This window comes from Daphnia pulicaria, chromosome 7 (genome assembly GCF_021234035.1).
Source record: "Daphnia pulicaria isolate SC F1-1A chromosome 7, SC_F0-13Bv2, whole genome shotgun sequence".
Classification (NCBI taxonomy): domain Eukaryota; kingdom Metazoa; phylum Arthropoda; class Branchiopoda; order Diplostraca; family Daphniidae; genus Daphnia; species Daphnia pulicaria.
In genome coordinates this window covers 4,813,507-4,830,293 of record NC_060919.1, presented here as the reverse complement: position 1 = coordinate 4,830,293, position 16,787 = coordinate 4,813,507, and the positions used below count along the sequence as shown (strand labels likewise).

At 39.2% G+C, this 16,787-nt stretch overlaps 5 protein-coding genes and 1 non-coding gene across 9 annotated transcripts; 3 read left to right on the top strand and 3 right to left on the bottom strand.

Annotated features, from left to right (window-relative positions):
• Positions 1-162: 162 nt before the first annotated feature.
• On the bottom strand, positions 163-5,375 carry LOC124349483 (kinesin-associated protein 3-like). Of its 2 annotated transcripts, none has more exons than XM_046800134.1 (15): positions 5,172-5,375; positions 4,981-5,098; positions 4,239-4,854; positions 3,995-4,177; positions 3,750-3,930; positions 3,423-3,684; positions 3,181-3,351; positions 2,984-3,098; positions 2,766-2,923; positions 2,638-2,700; positions 2,369-2,567; positions 1,365-2,300; positions 1,152-1,303; positions 881-1,091; positions 163-810 (listed from the first exon to the last, which is right to left on the bottom strand). In XM_046800134.1, exons 1-12 carry the CDS (start codon positions 5,204-5,206, stop codon positions 2,137-2,139), a joined length of 2,265 nt encoding a protein of 754 aa, XP_046656090.1. In that variant the 5' UTR covers positions 5,207-5,375; the 3' UTR covers positions 163-810; positions 881-1,091; positions 1,152-1,303; positions 1,365-2,136. The 2 variants fall into 2 exon arrangements, with proteins under 2 accessions (XP_046656090.1, XP_046656091.1); XM_046800135.1 differs by having other exon boundaries at positions 881-1,075.
• LOC124348527 (globin C, coelomic-like) lies at positions 670-1,451 on the bottom strand. The gene is made up of 4 exons (XM_046798756.1): positions 1,365-1,451; positions 1,152-1,303; positions 881-1,091; positions 670-810 (listed from the first exon to the last, which is right to left on the bottom strand). The coding sequence occupies exons 1-4, from the start codon at positions 1,449-1,451 to the stop codon at positions 670-672; spliced, it is 591 nt and encodes a 196-aa protein (XP_046654712.1).
• On the top strand, positions 1,183-15,241 carry LOC124349862. 2 transcript variants are annotated; one of them, XM_046800777.1, is made up of 8 exons: positions 1,183-1,318; positions 12,120-12,270; positions 12,708-12,799; positions 12,882-13,147; positions 13,243-13,379; positions 13,441-13,560; positions 13,626-14,025; positions 14,095-15,241. In XM_046800777.1, the coding sequence occupies exons 6-8, from the start codon at positions 13,441-13,443 to the stop codon at positions 14,577-14,579; spliced, it is 1,005 nt and encodes a 334-aa protein (XP_046656733.1). In that variant the 5' UTR covers positions 1,183-1,318; positions 12,120-12,270; positions 12,708-12,799; positions 12,882-13,147; positions 13,243-13,379; the 3' UTR covers positions 14,580-15,241. The 2 variants fall into 2 exon arrangements, with proteins under 2 accessions (XP_046656733.1, XP_046656734.1); XM_046800778.1 differs by having other exon boundaries at positions 13,420-13,560.
• LOC124349523 (metal-response element-binding transcription factor 2-like) lies at positions 5,550-8,926 on the bottom strand. Of its 2 annotated transcripts, XM_046800203.1 has the most exons (10): positions 8,697-8,926; positions 8,493-8,594; positions 8,307-8,429; positions 8,044-8,247; positions 7,789-7,974; positions 7,549-7,721; positions 7,287-7,491; positions 7,153-7,220; positions 6,935-7,090; positions 5,550-6,868 (listed from the first exon to the last, which is right to left on the bottom strand). In XM_046800203.1, the coding sequence occupies exons 2-10, from the start codon at positions 8,514-8,516 to the stop codon at positions 6,070-6,072; spliced, it is 1,938 nt and encodes a 645-aa protein (XP_046656159.1). In that variant the 5' UTR covers positions 8,517-8,594; positions 8,697-8,926; the 3' UTR covers positions 5,550-6,069. The 2 variants fall into 2 exon arrangements, with proteins under 2 accessions (XP_046656159.1, XP_046656158.1); XM_046800202.1 differs by having other exon boundaries at positions 8,493-8,926.
• LOC124350089 lies at positions 10,751-11,547 on the top strand. Its single transcript, XM_046801102.1, has 2 exons — positions 10,751-10,999; positions 11,086-11,547. Exons 1-2 carry the CDS (start codon positions 10,892-10,894, stop codon positions 11,473-11,475), a joined length of 498 nt encoding a protein of 165 aa, XP_046657058.1. The 5' UTR covers positions 10,751-10,891; the 3' UTR covers positions 11,476-11,547.
• On the top strand, positions 11,866-11,947 carry Trnas-gcu. Its single transcript has one exon. It is a non-coding gene; the product is annotated as a tRNA-Ser (tRNA).
• Positions 15,242-16,787: the final 1,546 nt, after the last annotated feature.

Genomic DNA, 16,787 nt, shown 5'->3' with positions numbered 1-16,787 from the left:
GAAGTGAGATAACTGTATTATGGGTTGGATTTTTAATATTTTAAATGTAAAATACCAAACAAAAACGTTCTTAAGTTTCGGGGAGATTCCGAATGCAAAATGCGTCAGTGCTGTGGTGTGGTTGAACATGTGAGTGGATGTGCAACATGCTGTGATGAACTTTGTGAATATGTGTGATAGTTTATTTATTTATTTGCTGGCTTATTTTGAATATCATATTTATTGTTTACAAAGTCTTTGCATTTGAACTAAAGAGAGGTTGAACACGAAGGATGCTTCAACAAGTACAATAGTATACAGTAGAAAACAGATACTTCAGCAGCATTTGCCTATAATCGTGCTGTGATGTTTGTTGAACACATGGAAATGGTGATCTAGTAACCTAATAACTCTAAATCAGTTTGCACTTGCTGCAATTGGTTCTCTTGATTTCCTCGCTACAGTATGAATTGAAAATAAGTTTGGCGAGTTTGTTATGTTTCAATACCTTGTAAGTTGCCAATATTCCCCATTTTATACATACATTTATTTATAATAATGTCAAATTGCACTTCCTGCCCTCTACTTAACCATTACCAACACAAAATACTTCTTCTTAATATGCATGCATTATGACGAAGGAACTCTGGTTGATTAAATCTTAAATTTTTTGGGACATATTTAGATAGATTAACGTCTCGACGGATTTGGTCTTTTCGTGACGGCTTCGTTCATCGCTCGAAGTCCTTTCTTCCACGCCTCCTTTGTTTCATCAGTGAATCCTTTCCCCAGTTCTTCTTCCAACACTCCCATTAGGGTCACTCCCAGAAGCTGTTTATCAAGACAATGTTAATTTTCCTGTTCACCAAAGTAGGTTTACCAAAATCACATTGTACTGTACCTTAAGATCTTCATGATGATATTTTCCTTTTGCCTTAGCGATGAACGGACAATTTTTGGGATTTTTCCCAAGGTGTTCAACGTATGAATTGAGCCCAGATACGCAATTCTGAGCTTGAGCGAGAAAATCTTCATTCGTCGGCAGCTTCATGTGGTCTACTTCCGCAAAAGCTGGAAACATTTTCTGTGCCTCAGGCTTCAATTCAAAGTAACTAGATTACAGAAAATGTTTTATCAATCTTACACTAATCACATTTGTTTCTTTCACTTACCGTAGGAATGTCTTGGGACCGATGTTACCATTCTTTTTGGCAGTATTCCATGTGGAGCGGATCGTGGCCTCATCCCTTTCGTTGAGGAAATTCTCCAAGATCCTCTGGCTCTCCGACTTTGTCGACGGCTCTCTTTGACCGGATGAACTCGCCTGGGAGAATGACAGGTAGGTGCTTAGAACAATAGCGGAGATTTTCCATATGTGTACCAACTTTGTAGCCGCGAGGACACTCTGCTCGTCCTAGCCGAGTCTCCAGAAAGACCACCAATATTGCAGTCAATATGTAGTGGACCAGCATGTTGAATTTTTGAAATTTCAAGTCGTTAAGCAGTTTTCCCTCTTGCACTCAAACTCTTCGGTCTGGGTTTCACGGAATGATATGAGAGCGAGCGCGATTGGAAGCTGTTTTTGAAGTCATCGCGATGAACGTAGCTGTACTGTTTTTGACAGGCCACTGGGTACTACGTGCTTTGAGCTACAGTTTCGGAGGCTGATAATATTGAAACCAAAGTCCAACCGAATGCTGTAAACCCTTAAGGCGTCAATCTCATTTGAGGGCGACGGATGTCTTATCCGTAGGGTCATCTAGATTAGTTGCGGAGGTCGCGTGCTCAGAAACCGAGGAACTTTAACGAGAAGCCAACATTTTTTTTTTATCGTTTTTATTGGGTCATTTCCCCCTAACGAAAAACACACAAAAAGCAATGGAAAAAAAAAATGCGTGAAAACTATTTCTTAAATAGCAGTTTGTTTGAAAGATCATTCAAAGCAAATGATTAGCACCTCGTCAGCCAAAAATACAAGTAAAATGACACGAAAATGTAGTCGGAATCGTTATGTTGAACGCAGCTTGAATAGGAGTAGATCACAGAACTTGGGAACAGAATGAGGGGGGAAAGCACAGCACATTGAAACAAAAAGATTGACGACTAGAAACTCTTGTTTTTATTTTTCTTCTTCTTCTCTTGGTGGGTGACCCATTATTATATTTGCGCATCCCAAGCATCAATAGATTCGACAGGCGATCCTATGCGGGATTCTGGTGATCCGAAACTGGATGCCGAATTACTTGCACGATCGAGGAGGTCGGCGTGTCGTACGCACAAATCTAAAACACTGCCAGCGATACTGTGTTCATCTTCAGTTCCTGATGAAAACACAACAATCGGATTATGTTTGGGTACGATTGGGTACTTGTTGAAATAAGATTATTACCAGGCGATGATAAGAGGTTCGTTTTGGCGATGGCCTCGAGCCACTGAGCATTGTGCCAGCAGAAACGTTCATTTTTAATCCGCTCTTCCCATTTGGTATCCGACTCGGCAATCAGCATCAGTCCTCTCTCGCACACTTTTCGAACTTCTAGGTTTTGGTCGGTCATGAGGTCTAGAAAAGAGGCCGGGATGTCTTCAAACTAATCAAATCATGTCACTTTATTGACCTTGTTCTTTTCCTATCGTAATCTGAGAATTGTTTATACTAACTTTGTTCACGATGATGAAGCGTATTTCATCATGTCGTAGAAGGCGATAGAAAACATGAAGAATCTGCAAATCAAAACAAGCCAAAATGATTATGAACGAAAAATCATTGCCATATAAAATAATTTTACTTGTAGAACAAATTCGTCATCTTCTTGTTGCGTTCTTAGTAAATTCAATAAGGTAGAGATTAGTCCTGAATCGATCAGGTGAAGGCTTGCCTCGGTAACAGCAGCGATTGATCGTAGTACCAAAACAGCTGAGAGTTGAACATCGAACGGACTGGTGCCTAAATATTACAATATGTGATATGAAGTATTGCATATTGTTTTGTTTATTCGTGAATTACCTGGTTGGAGATGCTTATCTATCCAGTTCAAGAAACGCTTATCGCTGATAATCGTTTCCCATCCAGTAGATAAAGAGAATTCCCCAAGGTTAGCCAGCAATCCTAGAGCTTCAACCTGTAACAGGCCGATTGATAATTTTAGTCTTCGAAAGATAGTTTCCTTAGAAAGGTGTCTTCCTGGTGTCTTCTTCTCTCACATTGAAATAATCGCCAGAACATTTCAAGATGGCATCGACTATCTTCTCCATAACGATAGGATTGCTCGACTGAGATGACAGAGCGTGACCGGCAGCATTGCGAAGTAACTTTATTAGTACTGCGTCTTGATTTGCGATCGCCAAATCCAAGAACAGGACAAAGTATTTACTCTGAAAATTAAAAAAAAGAAGCGATGTTTAATTGCTAGAATTGAAATGGAATAGCAAAATAGCATTTGTACTTGAGATAATTCGGTAGCAAGCTTTGGAACATGAGCTAGATTAACAGCCAGGGCGAGTGGAATGGACGGTAGGGGAATTTCTTTGCAACGTAAAAGGTATTCCAAAACGAAGGAGAAGCATTCTGAGCGGCTGATTAGGATACGCCCTCTGTCATCAAGACTAATCTGGTAGACCAAGGCCCAGGCGATATTACCCCCTTGAGAATCGGTCAGCATCATTCGAATTAATGAAGGCAACAATCCCAGTCTCCCTATACGAAGCCTTTAAATTAAACAGTCGGTTAATTTGTTTCCATGGGGTGTCACTAGTCCGTCAATAAGCCATACCGTAAAGCGGGATCGAAGGAAAGGTTATACAAGACACGGGCAGCAGAGTCCTGCACTAGGCGATGTGGTGAATCCACTAGAATAGCAGCTTTCTCAATCACTCCTAGTTGAGCCATTTCGTCTTTGTTCTCGCCAAAGATAGATAACTTTTGCAGAAACGTCAGCACCAAATAATTAAGCTCTGTAGATTCATTTCAAGGCGTTTAGAAGGCGAGCAACTGCAGTGCAGGTGAATTATTCGTTACCGTTAACACTGGAATGGATATGTTTACGCTGAAGGGTTCGGATGAGCAAAGAAACTATCCCTTTTTTCCGCATCTTATCCTCGACACCGGGGTCTTCCGACAAATGAAGTAACACGTAGAAACAAGTTCTTATGAGTAAAGTTTGTTGCAGGAGCGCCGTTTGAAATTTCCGATGTAAACCGTCTAATAATCAAAGATCACATAAGTAGAGAACGATTGAAACATTGAATCCAATTTACTTTACCTTGCTCGAAATGTCCTAAATTCAGTTCGCTTTCCCACTGCTCAAACCTTACAAATTCTCCACGAACAATTTCCATCAATAATGAGCCAACTTTGAACCGTGTGAGCATAGGGTGGAATGAAGAGTAAGAGGCAAAATAGAAAAAAGTGAAGGCAATGTTTACAGCTAGGGCGTAATGCTTCCGTCCGTCCTCGCGTAGTACACGATATAGAGCGCCAATCAAAGATTCATTGAGGCTCAGATCTTGTAAATTTTCATTTTGTTTTGCCAGCTGCAAAATGAGAGAAGTTCCTCGTATTTTCCCTTCCAGCTCTTCATACAGCAATTCAATGTAGGAGTCCAGTTTTCCCATGGAGGCTTGTTCATCCATTTGATGGTTGATTATGTCAACCATGTCATCATTCCGCATCAGCTGGCTACTTGTCATGGGTCTCATTTTATCACTCATATTTGCAGGCTTGTTGTCTGGTCTTTGTTGTAGGTAACTCAGCAGTTGCTGGACTTCATTGAGTCTTGAACTAGGTATTAGTTTACATTGATGGATCACTTCTTTTGCAAGCCCATTGATGTCTGTTGTGGCATTCAAGCTTTGGACTTTAATCATCTTCTGTGCCTCCTAAAAAAGAACAGAAGATTAAACGTTAAAGTTGAAACTAGACTTTGCTATTTAAACTTTTTCTAGCTCTTATTTTTTGAATGTTATTGTTGTGACAAGTTTCTAGTTTCGCAGTATTCGTCTTACTCTTTTTTCACCAGCCATTGGTTCTCCATCGGTGGAAAGAAGGATAGCTTCTATTCGATAGAAAACGATAAGAGCCTTTTCGATTGGGTGTACATCGACAGAATCGAATTTAATTCGCCTTTACATGCCCAATAAAAATGAACGTTATTGAAATTACGGCTCATTAAACTACAAAAATTTAATTGAATTACCGTTTGAGATATTGGGCATTATCCGAGTCGCACATTCGGCAGCTTAAAATGTTACGCTTTCTTAATCAACTTTAGTTTAAAAAGTTGAGATAGACGTGAACCACGGCTCTTTTATTTCTACAAACATCTAATGTATTGAAAGTGGTTGCCAGGCAACTATTCGGGTGTCTACTGCTTCCCTTCCCAATTTTTTTGACGTATATATTCCGCGCAATGTTTTCTCAAAATAAAATATTTATATCGAAATACCGCGAAAACTGGCTAATTTAAAAAAAAGTTTTTGTGATCATGTTCGAAAAAAAAATGAAGCGATTTTTTCTCTAATGTAATGATAATTTTTTTTTCATAAACTTATTTAAACAAATCTAATGAAAATTGTTCAATGGAAACCATGTATTTTCTTAGCTAACAATAGAGACATACAGGGTAATTATTACAAAGAAATATACCCGACGAAGGCTTCCTTGAGAACAAGTGAAAACCAAAGAGAAAAATTCGAAAAAAAAAAATTTTAATTAAAAAAACATGAACACGACTACAGATTAAAAGCAATCACGGGCAAGACGATTATAAAGACTTGATAATAAAAAGAGGCAGTGAAAACAAGTGGTGTTGTGCATTAAAACCGTCCTAGTCCTGGCAGAAAATCATACCAAGATTGCCTTTCGAGATCGAGATTATCATCTTCGATAACAAATTTGTGATCTCGCTTATTCTCTCCGTTTGACATTGCCTCAACCACCGATAGGAAGATTCCAAAGCTTTTTAAAAAGCACAGAAATTCTGGTATCATTAAATGGGGGAGAAAATAGTTAATATATTTTTTTTTCTGTCAACAAAACAGTCTTAAAGTTTGCTGTCCCGTTACACTGCCTTGAGCTCCGCGCGACGACTATGGTCATGTTACATTTTCAGTGTCCCAGTGTATTAAATACTGCGCGTGCCCTTTAGACAGTACCCTACGAGCGTGCACGGTGTACTTCTCACCCCGCGATACACGCTCTTCTATGCCGAAATAGCTTAGAATAGATTCTTTGGGAGTTGGTTGATAGGGATTGGTTTGGGGACTCGTGAATCGAAATGAAGTGTCTGCGCTAAATAGTGCACTAGCCAAATCTGGTTGAGAAGATCGCTTCCATTTCCGCACGAATCTCTTACGCTTGACTTCGCCAGTCTTGGTAATTCGAATATCCTTTTCACTTAAACGCGTCTTCAGTGGACGAACGAAGAGATAACCAGAGCTGCGCGGAAGATTCTGATTTTGGGTAGATAAATTGCAGAACGGATTGTTTAAGCCGTCAAAGTTTTGGGGCGGTGGTATGAACATGTCTAAAGTTCCCTTCGAAGACGTTTCGTCGCTACTGGTTTCTACCGGAGTGGTCAACGAAGCTGAAAAGGATGAGACACTGCTTGAATTCTCTTCTCCTCCGTTGGTCCGTTTACGCTTGTTGGTCTTTTTGCTCGATAAGACCATCAACTTGACTTCGTCAGAACTTATTTCACAGATGCTCTCCTCAGATGTTGCTCTTTGCTGGCGAACCCGCAAAGTACGGTGAAGTTCAGGATCAGACGGTCTTGCTCGCTTTTTGGAAGGTTTGTCTCGTTCTCCACTCATTGCTAGTGACGAATGAGCTCTCTTGTTTTTACGAAACCCTTCAGTCTGTTTCTTCATGACCGGTGGGGTCGGAGAAATTTTCCTGTACAACAATTTCGATTGATGACATTTTTAACTTTGAAAAAGTTTATAAATAGCAAGTACTTACTCGATAACTGTGCCTTGGGGAATCAAATCGCGTTTCGTCCACAGCTGTAGTGTGTGTCGGGACTGTGGGGCTAATACAGAAGGAAATGTAGAGGGCAATTGGAAACGCAATCCCCACATGGTCTTCTTCTTTTTCAATTCTCGTCCGCACATAAATCTGATAAGATAAAAAATGTTGAAGCAAAATCCTTCATAAAGTGTAAGCAAAACACATTTTACCGGTTTTTGAACTGCCAGAAAGCGGCCAGTATCCTGGTTCGTTTTTCAGTGTCTGTCAAATGTAATAGCTAGACGAGAAGAAAGAAACATTGAATTTTTGAATAACAGTCAACAACAGTAACGAAATATTGTACCTCGCCGGAAGGGTGGAAATATTTCCAGTTATTCTCTATGAACGGTAATATGCTCATATCTAGATCGTGGTATTTCTTTGTCGTTTCCAGAGTCAAATTGAAAAGTGCAATGTGAGCCATATCCGCTAGGGTTAGCTCTTCACTTAATCTCATGAGGCGTTCTTCGTTGCCATTGTTGCACACGGAGCACAAGAAAAGAAAAAACCTAAATACTTAAAAGGTTAAATGATTTGTTCCTACAACATTTTAAGGAAATTTTTACCTGTCGCCGTATAACAAAGGTTGCTTTAAGATAGAAATGCATTCACCGTGAAACCATTGCGAGCATCCACAACACTGTAGCATTCGTTTAAACCAATCACCCAACTGTCCGCAATAGCAATACTTTTGCTCAGCATTTGTGAAATGGTTTGCATCCCACCTAAGATTCGCCAACTAGATGCGAGAAGGATGAAATGTTGCATTAAGAGTTATTCCACATTGTTGTTTTATACACCCTTACGTCGTACGGAAAGCTACGTCTTTTGCGGATCGTGTTGGAAGAACTACTGTTGTTGTTGTTGACTTTACCCCGTATATCTGGTTGCGAGTTGGCAATCTTATATTTTTCCCTAGCTTGCCTCTTTTCCATGCATCTCATGCACATCCATTGTGTTTCTCCATTGGCAAACTGGCTTGGTAATGCAGGCTTTTTTTGGAAAAAAAAAGTTAAAGAAGGTTACTAAAATGCTCACACACTGATTACTAAAAATAATACCTCATGACAGATTTGATGGTATCCTCTTCTGCAGTAGTGACACAATAATATTTTATTACTAGAAGTAGACTGTATACTCTTGCACAAAATGCATGAAATATCAGTTTCCTCTTGAATTTTAATTTTTCTTAGATCCCGAAAGTGAGCCCATCTTTCAGTATCATCTCCAAATTGAATAAGACACTTTTCTTGAAATGTGAGAACCTGCAAGTATAAATTTATAATAATACTTTTCGGGGAAGTTGAATGCACTAGCAAAATACCTGAACAATTGTGCCAAAAATGAAAAGTCCATCTTCATCATGAAGAAGTACATCTTCACCTTCAGTAAATGTTACACGATCAACGGTTGTAGAATCTGGTGCTACAGGAGATTCATCTTTGGTCTAAAAGAATAATTTCTTGTTATTAACCGTGCTAGCAATTTAGAAATGTTTAATGAAACATACCAAGGCTTTGTGAGAATGTGACATGTTGAGGCTGCAATCAGGTTTGTCGTTGGACTTCAACCACCTTATTCCCCTCACCTGTTGCTTTACTCTTTCTAGTCACTTGGCAAGAAGAAACATATTTGTCTTCAATTAATTAGTTTGGTCCAGAACACATCAAATGAATTAAATCTGAATTAGCATCCGAAAATCATTTAAATTTACACAATCGGTCTAAAGATCCATTCGTTATAAATATGAGGAGCACTCTGTGGTTATTTCAAATAGTGAAATCGTGAGATACTGATTAAATACCCACGAACATTAACGATAACTTAACAGCGGTTGAAAACTTGAAACAGAAACGTCAAAGTTTGAAGGAATTTTATCGACAGTTACCACTAGACGCCATTTAACCTTGATTTTCAAGCCTAGCGGACGAATGAGAAACCGGTATTAGAGCGGGAAGCGAAAATTTGATTTCTGTCTGTTTTTGTCTGTTGTCTTTTCGTTTTTTTGTTGTTTTTAGTTTAAAGAATTATTTATTTTTTCTTGATGATGTCCACATTAAATTTACTAAAGCAACTATAAAATCGTGGATTAGCTTTTCGCCAAAATGTAATTATCATCAAATCTAAAATAGCTTATGTAGCTGATTCCGAATTTAAGATCATCTTTAATTCTCATAATATACTTCAAAATTGAAGAAACGGTGCCATTAGAGACAGCATTCGTTTCAAGAAATATAGTTTAATGAATTTAGAAAATTAAATATGTCTGCACTTTAAACTTGATGAACAAATAACAAAAAAAGGCGGATTATGACGTATTATTTTGTTTATTCGACACACTGTACTATTTTGATCAAGGTTCACTCGAAGGATTTTTGTGCTAACATGTTGGATTATGGTACACCCCAACAATTAAATTAGATTAGGAAGCAAAATCCCTTAAGCTCAACTGGTTCCTTAACTAGTTTTTGCTGTGTAACCTCTTTCTCGACAATTTTCCGCTGTTTATTTTGAATGAACACCGGTGTTCGTCAAACGTAATAAGACATGCACTGCAGAGCATGTACTGTAACTAGGGGTGACCGAAGAATATTCTTTTTAGAATGGGAAAATTCCACTGGTTTTCTGCAGGTGAACAATGATAGCAAATAGTTTCGGAAGTAGATTATGAAAAAAATCTAGATAATATTTAAAACAAATGAATTTAAACAATAAAAAAATTCCGGGAAAAGTTGCTTCAAACCCATTTAAAAAAGTTATCGAGTACGTCAAATATACTGGCGTTAGCCTCAACATCATTGACTAGACAACAATCAAAGCCAACAAGTACCGTTTACACGATAAATTATATTCGCGGTATTTTTTTTTTCCATGAAATTTTTTTACTTTAGCCTTAACATCATTGACTAGACACTCTGACATTCAAAGCCAACAAGTAATTTAAAATAAAAAGTTATTGAGTACATGATAACTGAACCTACTGGCGTTAGCCTTAACATAATTGATTAGACATTCAAAGTCAACAAGTAGGCTACATCTTAAATTCCATTCACGGTAACATATTTCGAAATTTAGTTAACAAGGAATTAAGCGACGAAGTAGATGTCAAGGAAATCCAGCCGAGCTTAGGTTACGCCTTGTTTCATCTACCCTGGTCGAGTGACATCGGCAGCAATGGGAAACACGCCCATTTAATTATTGGCGGCCAATATATCCTTGATCAACACGATAATGATTTAATTCATGAAATATCAGTTGATATTTTAATTTGTTTTCATTTGCCGAACTCGAACAACATTTAGCATCGGAAAAAGTCTTTAATGAAACAACCCTCCCCCCCCCCCAGAGGCATATTCAACATATATTTTGATGCCAATTTTAGTTAGTTCATAGTAACTAAATTTAGTGTTAAAGACGAGACAAGGCCACATACTTTGCCAAACTCGCCCCTTTCAATTAAAATTTAGGTCACTTTTGCTTTGCGATACAAGTCATTCAACTAACTATGTACACATCTCATCAAACCTGTTGCAAATTATGCCCAAAGCGATGCTGTCTGATGATTCAGTATCAATTCAGAAGGTTTGAATTGGATCACCTTGCGACCCCTTTCACTTTGCAAAACGGGTAATACCCTTGATAATATCCTTCTTTTTATACTCTATTATATGTTTATCATGTCCACTGAACTTGGCCTTTCAAAAAATGTTTCCATTCTCTTTGCTGCTTGTTTTGGGGTCCGACCTATGTCGACATCATTGAACGTCCTTCCTCACGTAGACAAATCAGTATCGATTTAAACATGCCAAATAAGAATATTGAATCAGATGAAACTGACATCTATAAAAGCCCGCACGAAATCCAGATTGCCCCAGTACTGAAATCTGTCTCAATTGCAAACTATTCAACATGAGGATTCAATTATTTACTTGGTTAGTGATGGCTGCCGTGCTGCTCGTAGTCGCTTCCGCTGGGAATATTCCTTATTCCGCTTTGACTTACAAGCAAAACAAACACGTAAGCAAAATTTTTGGTCAAAGATTTCATTGTGATTTACGAATGGAAATTAAAACATTGGATTATTCTATACCGCATTACGTTAGGCGGCTAAACCCTCCAACTTCAAGTTTCCGAGTGATGACGTGTATTCTACTGGTTATCGCCGTATTTTCCACCCAGACGGCCGTATTCAAATCGTCAGCTATGTCACTGATGCAAAACACGAGAGCGAGAGGAAATACCAAGAAAACAGACCCGTAGCTGCTTACCCTGCTCCAGCCTATCGAGCTCCTCCAACAACTCCACGGCCATACGTTACAACCACATCTGCACCATTTTACCCGGCTCCCATTTCTCACGTCGTCATTTCTCCGCCTTACGGTCAGACCGTCGACTTTTCTTCGCCCTATGATGATCCCACTTATGTCACCTCTAACGTCGATCTTTCCACGCTATTTCGGGAAACCGCTTCGAGAAAATTTCTTCGCCATTAATATAAGCGTTTGCGATAAGTTAATGTTAAAGTAATGGAAAAATATTAATAATAATAAAGCGTGCATTGTCAATTTCTTCTATTATTTCCTACCAGCTTCTAAAATGGATCAGAAGCATTGATCTAACACTTATAATTAAGGAAAATTCTTAATATTCTGATATTTTTAAGACTTATTGAATGTGAGGGTCGTGTTCGTTTGGTAAAAACAAAAATATCAACTTTCGTTTAAATTATGTTTGCGTCATGACCGATTCTGGCGATTCAACACCTAAATACCGTAGGCCTACCCTGTAAATACTTCGTGGCATACGCAGCACGATAAACCTTACTTGTGGAGTGAAATGTCGTCTATATGTCATATTCTATGTCATATTCGTTATTAATACCAGACGTGGTGGCCGAGTGGTTAAGGCGACAGACTGCTAATTTGTTGTGCTCTGCACGCATGAGTTCGAATCTCATCCTCGTCGATAGAATCTTCTTTTTATAACATTTTTAAAGATAAGAAATTAAATCAACTCTTTTCGTCAGTTTCGTTCGTCCTTATCTTATGCTGGACGATCGGATAACAACTCATCATACCTCAAAGCTTTCGTTTTCTGATCTGATCCTTACAAGTTTTGGTTTTGTTTTTTAATCCAGCCGCCATCATACGCGTTACCTGGTGGAGGAAGTACGGACTGCTCATTGGAATCTCATTTTATCCGTCGTCTGCTTTAATTTAACGATTTAACCTTTAACGCATGTTTAACGCATGCAGTTTGTTGCTGAAAATGGCAGTGACCTTCAAGTCGTACGTATCTTCTGTTTATCTTTATCTTATTTATATTTCTTCGTCTTATTACAGTTAAGGTTTCAAAATGTTCCAATTGTTGGTTTTAAATAATTTGAACTATATTCAGATTTTTTCAAGTTGGAAATTCATGGACATGTTGGTTGTACCACGTTGTACGGCGTGCAAACACATATTTAAGCCTTTCTTGTCACTGTGTCAAAGTCTAAACTAATTAAAAGAATGTTCGGTTCAAGACTAGCTCGTTTTCAAGTTTTAGTCGACTTCTCAGTGCAGTCGAGTGCAATTCGTCAGAGTAATTTAAAACTGAATAAAGAACGTGTGTGCATATTTTATACATCCTTGGAGCATCAGTGTGTTAATTTACAGATGACGCAGTCTTAATATTTTTTTACTTGCATGCACCTCCGACAACCTCCTCGGCTGGAACCCAACAGCAACTCCGCTATTGCATGCGCACCGTGGCCGTAGCGAAAGGTATTAGTTCGCTGATGTGCCTCAAGCCACCCGTTAGTCCAAAAAGAAACAGGTAGTTTTTAAAAAACTGATTTATCAGACAGAGTATTTCATTTCATTGTCATGTGTTTATTTTCTTTTCAACATATTCTCAGGCTATTGTTTACCTTTTCTGTTTTAATTTTTTCCAAAAGATTGTGCAATCAAATCTACAAATAACAAGGTCAAGTTACAGTTTTGGAAATCATTTAATCTTTTGTTTTGTTTTTTCAATCACAATTTTCATTAGTTGACATGTGTAACTAATAATCTATATGTGATCGATTTCTGATAACCCAGCCATCGCCGAGCAAATGAGGTGTTGATTTCAAGGTCCATGGTCATCGTCCGGAAGGATTAGTCCCTGAACTTGAACCCTCAGGTATAAACCCTTTTCTCATCCCTAAAGTTCCAGTATTTTTGCACGCATTCCTTCACGATATTACTTGGAATCGTTATCGATTGACCTGTTACCAGGACACCTCATTTGTAGAGGATGAGTAGGCCGTATTCCGGGAAATCGGATGTGGCTGACGCTCTCTGGATCAAGGGCATCTTCTTGCACCCAATGGCTGTTCAACTGTTACGCCAAACCTTTATAATGGAATGTGAAGGTGAGAAAAGTTCATCAGTCGATTGACAACCTTTTCTCAGTGATCTCGTCTCAATTTCAAGATGCCTTGGCCAACATCTTCTCCGTCCAATGCTGTCGAAGTCGTTTTCTGCCGTACCAAGTGCGACAAAATGGCCGTCATTCACCAGAATTATTATTTCCACCACAATCGCAAATACAAGGTAATGTTTCAGCTGATTCTGTGTTGATTTGCGTGTCTAATCTGGTTGATTTTTCATTACAACAGGGAGGTGATTACTGGTGCTGTGCTCAACGTGGGTGCAAAGTCCGTCTCATCAGCAGCCGTGTCAATCATGAATCCGGTCGGATGGAGTTTTCGCGTCGCAACCAGGCCATTCAACATGAGCACGAGCCGAACGCACCCAATCTGATCGAGAAAGAATTCCGTCGCCAGTTGGTCACTCAGTTCGATCGAGTCACAGCCAATAAATCGGGATCGCCTCAATCAGCTACTCCTGTTTCCGTTCGTCTAGTCTACGATGAGCTGCGCAGTCAGGCCATCAAACGCGGCGTTCCGGAATCTCTGATTCCGTCTTATTGGAATATTCGCAGCACCATGTACCGTATCCGTCGCAAGCGGGTGTTACTTCACGTTCCGTCAAGTAATTCGGGTTCGGAAAGAAGAGGTGTGTACTCACTTTGCATTTGAACTTTAACTTTGAAAGATTTTCATTATCCATGTTCTCATTTTTTAGAAACTAATGAAACTTCTGCTGGAGAAGGATCTGCAAGATCCGGGACTTCTGATCCAGAATCCCCGATCTCATCGACGATGGGTGAGCCATCGACTAGTCCAGTGCAATCGGAACCATTGTCTCTGGTGACTTGGAAAAATAACGCCCTGGAACAACAGCTTGTTGTCCGTCGCGATCTCGTTCATCCGACTACTTCGGTTCCAATCCTGTATCAATCTCTTCAGACGAGCGGTTCGCCGTCAACTGCACCCATCAATCCACAACTGCCAACCCAGTTTGAAGCTTCACCCATGATCACTCCAATTCCGCCAATTGATCCAAATCTTCTTCGTTTTTCCAGTCATTTTTTCCCGAGCTACTCCCAATCTCCCACTCTTGCTCCCTCGTTTCCTTACCAATCACCGGAAATTATGCGGTTTTATGCTGCTATGCATGCCGAATATTTACGCTCGTTATTTGCTCTCGGCTGCCATCCTCGTATGTAATGGCCTTTAATTGATTTCTGCTCTTTCTTATTGACGTTTTGCAATGACCAAAAATTGACGATGAACGACTCGTTCGGAACGTTTCATCTTAATTGAATACATCCCGATCAACAGCACGTTGCCATGGTAATTTAGCATTTCTCGAACAGTATAAGTTGATGGCTGTGGTTACTAGTTCCGATGCAGCTATGGTACAGCTTAAGAATCGGTTCAACAGTTCCGCAGCTGGGCTTCATCGACTATTGTGCTTTTTAGGTCTTGATCCTGCTCCTGAATCCAAATGTAAGACAAACATTTGGGGATGGCTTTGCTTTCTGGTAATGTCGCAAGCCGGCCTTTTCGTGTTCCTCGTGAGGTCCGCTCCTCACTTGAAAGGTTTCCTTATAAACGTGCTTGCCACTCTTCCGTTGTTAGACCGTTCCATCCGCTTGTTCAGCGTCAGTTTCATACATTTGATCTTGCTTTTGAAATTGGGTCGAATCTTGTACTCAAAACAGCTGAGTACCCAGTTTGGAATCTTATCTCCAACTCTATGACGTCCTCTATCATCAGCACTCCTTATAGACGAAGTGAATTCGAAACGAGTCGATGTATTGTCGTACTTTTGTAGCGTGTGCGTATATTGTTATTTTCTTAATTTAACTGTACTACTTCATAATTTATTGCAAATGTCTGCGTTCTCCGTTCTGTTTGTTTCGAAATCGACAGAGGAGTTCTTTTAATCCTCATCCCTTAATCAGGATGCAAACCTTAATTAAAATTATTAAAAAAAATTGTTTTTAAAACATCTAAAGGAGGTAGGCTCTAGAGGAAAAGTTATTCTCAATTACTTTGAATTATTGCAAAAAAAGTGACATTTTTGGAAAAATATTTCACGAACGTAGGTGGCGTGGAGATCATTGAGTTCTTAGTTCTCACGGAAGTTCGAGAGTTTGGCCGTTCGGCTGTAGAATTTTCGTTGGCTAGGTTTCCATATTAGTTTCAAACTTCCAATTCACTGACTCAGTACAAACAACAGTTACCAACGTTGTAATCGTGAGTATATAGCATTTGACAAAAAATCTGTACCGTGCAAAGTTCTTCTTTTTTCTCGTTTGCCTAATAAGTCAATGTTTCATCTGCTGGTGCTGCCTGTCTTGAAACAAATTAGTCAAGTGAAGGAAATGTTTTAACTTTTACAGGATTACCAAATTACATTTGTGCAAGAAGCAGTCCAGGAACTAGGTGCACTATGTCCTCCAAACTTCCAGTACAAGAAGCAGTCGTGCTGGTTTTCTAAATTTCTCCATGCTGACTATGAGTGCTATGAGAAATGCTGACTCAAATACAACAACAAGGTAACATCTAGATCTCAAAAGTTACAGTGTGATTGTTGAAATTGATTTTGTTCGTGGAACGAGCATCCAGCGTCAGCTACACCAACCCTAACAGCAGAAACTGGACTGCTGGACATGTTGTTTCACCCAAAAAGTAATTTATTAAAACTAAATTTCCAATCTCATTTAGACCAACACCACCATGCCAACACTGCTGTAGTTCTTCACCTGTCAACAAAGTGTCACTGCTCTATAAGGAAAAAGGCAGAGAGAAGATGTCGATTGTCAACGTCAGTGACTGCGGGACTGTTGACAGGTAACCAAGTTTTTGCCCATATGTTCCAGCATTCGAGAAAATTGGAGATTATTAATCACTTGTGCTCAAGTTTTCAATGCCTGCTTTGCTCACTACCTGATGCAAAACAAATTAAAAGGTCATTGGTACCTCAGCCCTATTTGTATATTTTAAAGAAATTTGCCACATTTCTTGGTTAACCAAAGCTGAACGAAACTTTTTTTTGCTGCGTGCACGTGAATTGCATTAACGGTGTCATTATTTCTTTTCTTGCTTTTATAGGACTTCCATAGGCATGCCGAAGTCGATGACCACGAAGCGCTTCACTCACACACCACATTCTAAATCGTATTTCCATATTCTGAAAGCAGTTCTTGACCGTTGGCGTCGTGTTTCCGTGGACCAAGTAATCGAATTTTTTAACTTTTTGGGTAGACGTAGTTATCGATTTCTATCTGTGTATTGAACTTATGGTGATCTAATCCATTCCTAGCGATTTCGGCCATTGGATTTTCCGCTAGACGAAAGAATTCAATGATCTTCTAAAACAGAACCGGGAATCCAGGAATATTCTAGCGCTTCCATAATTAAAATATT